The sequence below is a fragment of the Pediculus humanus genome, genomic scaffold, assembly GCF_000006295.1.
Source record: "Pediculus humanus corporis 1103172108206 genomic scaffold, whole genome shotgun sequence".
In the NCBI taxonomy this organism is placed as follows: Eukaryota; Metazoa; Arthropoda; class Insecta; order Psocodea; family Pediculidae; genus Pediculus; species Pediculus humanus.
In genome coordinates, this window is record NW_002987776.1 from 81,024 (window position 1) to 83,078 (window position 2,055).

General features: G+C 24.8%; 1 protein-coding gene across 1 annotated transcript in view; it reads right to left on the reverse strand.

The window, feature by feature from the left end:
- Nucleotides 1-409: 409 nt before the first annotated feature.
- Nucleotides 410-2,055, reverse strand: part of Phum_PHUM436440 (uncharacterized protein) — a gene marked incomplete at both ends in the record, with an annotated part of 2,604 nt that continues 958 nt past the window's right edge. Inside the window, 6 exons of the mRNA XM_002429458.1 lie at nucleotides 410-644; nucleotides 728-859; nucleotides 942-1,186; nucleotides 1,278-1,369; nucleotides 1,665-1,885; nucleotides 1,993-2,015. Of these exons, the coding sequence (XP_002429503.1) occupies nucleotides 410-644; nucleotides 728-859; nucleotides 942-1,186; nucleotides 1,278-1,369; nucleotides 1,665-1,885; nucleotides 1,993-2,015 (948 nt within the window). The remainder of the gene's footprint in view (nucleotides 645-727; nucleotides 860-941; nucleotides 1,187-1,277; nucleotides 1,370-1,664; nucleotides 1,886-1,992; nucleotides 2,016-2,055) is intronic.

Consider the following 2,055-nt stretch of genomic DNA (forward strand, 5'->3'; position numbering starts at 1 on the left):
TTAACAATAAAATCTTCTTACATAAAAACAAAAACCTAAACTAAATAAAAATCTTAATTGAACTCACTTATTTCTAATAAAATTAATTTCCTTTGAGGTAAATAATACTTAACAAAAATTATTACTTTATTACGTGATATATATAATACTACTGCTTCATTATTATTATTATTATTAATTTTTTTTTATGAATACTACTTAACAATTCTTGTATATATATATAATAAAATGAAAGACCTAGGTTTGATTAATTCGCATTTTTTACATCGTATACGTACCCAACACAAAAAAATATTGATAACACGTTTAAAAAAAAAATCAATTAAAATCTAAAAAAAAATTAAAATAATAATTAAAGACTAGAAAAAATCGTGTAAAATCAAAACATTCGATTTTTGCTCCTCAAACTTTAAATTTTCCAATTCCATGGGATGCACATTTGTCCATCCGAAAGTAAGGAAAAATACGACGTGATAAATAGACTAGAATTATTTAATAATGGCTTCAAAATATTTTTATGTTTTAACATATTGTTGCAACAATCGATCATTAATTTAGGAGTTATATTGTCATCTTTCCTCAAACTCAACAAACGAAATTCTAAAACTACTCTTGAATGAATATCTTTTTCAACGTATTTATTGCTAAAAAAAAAAAACCAAAAAATAAAGGTACTTTAATGGTAAAAAAAAAAAAAAACATGGTGGGTGGGGGGGGAAATGTTAACCTTTTATATTCGTCTAATAATCTGTTGGCTTCTTCTAAATTTTCACTTATAAAATTTACCAAAATCGATGCAGGGCAGGATGAAGGAACGATTATTTGTCCGGTAGGTGACACCATTAAAGGTCCTGCTTCCCTGTAATGAAAAAAAAAATTTTTTTTTTTTTTAAACGAATAATAATATTGATAATAAAATGCAGTGAGATAATAATAATTACGTTTCAACAACCAATTCAAACTTGTTTAATTTTTCTGGCCAATGTTTAGGATAACCATTACGACCTTGATAATCACTTAACGAAGTTATGAGTCTCCTCAATTGATTTTCATATTTTTCAGCCGTGACTTTGGGTTGAAATTTACGATGAACTACTTTAATATCTCTTAATACTCTCGAAACAGCTTTTTCAAACTGTGGTAATTTTAAAATAACCTTATCCTGACGGTGAATATTTTTTATCACCTAAATTAAATGATAAAAAAAAAAGAAAAAGAAATTTAATCGTGGAACTATTTAAAAAAAAAAAAGAAATTTTTAAATGAAAGTAACTCACATCCAACCAATTATTACGAACTTCTCCACAATTGAGCATGACGTCACCGTCTAAATTTACTCCGGTTTCGTTACCGAAAATTAATGTTTTACCTAAAATAAAAAAAAATATTACAAAAGTATATAACCAAGTCAAATAAATTTATAAAAGACTTTGATAAATAAAAAGTTTGCTGCATATAGTTTTATTTTCTTTTTATGGCACCATAAATAAATTCTTACATTGTTTACAATGACTCCAATGTTTGAATCGAATAAAAAAAAAAAACTTCAAAAAGAACATTAACTGACTGTGTTTTAAATTTAAAAATTTATTTTTTTCATTTGAAAGAGTTAAAAAAATAAAAACAAGAAGTTTTTAATAAAAAAAAATAAATTTTTAATTTACCAGACAAAGATTTAAGTTCCTGCGGATGATGTTCGTATAAAATGAGCAAACTTTGCAAAGACCCTTTGAAATGAGATATGTTCCAACCGCAATCCCATTTTATTTTTTTCAAATCAAGCTCATTGCACAATCTATACTTTAATTTTTTAATTTCATCTCTTAATGGTTCGTGAGCTTTTAATTGCTCTTGAGCTGTACTGTAATTTTTTGAAAGCCAATCTCTAAAATATTAATTTTAATTAATAATATTTAAATATGTGCATATAACATGTAATAAATATTTTTTCACTTACTTTAAATGACTTAGTTCTTCAGATTTTTTTTTTACCCTTCCAACAAATTCAGAATAAGCTAAATCGTTAACAAAAAATTCTTTTCTATATTGAGATAA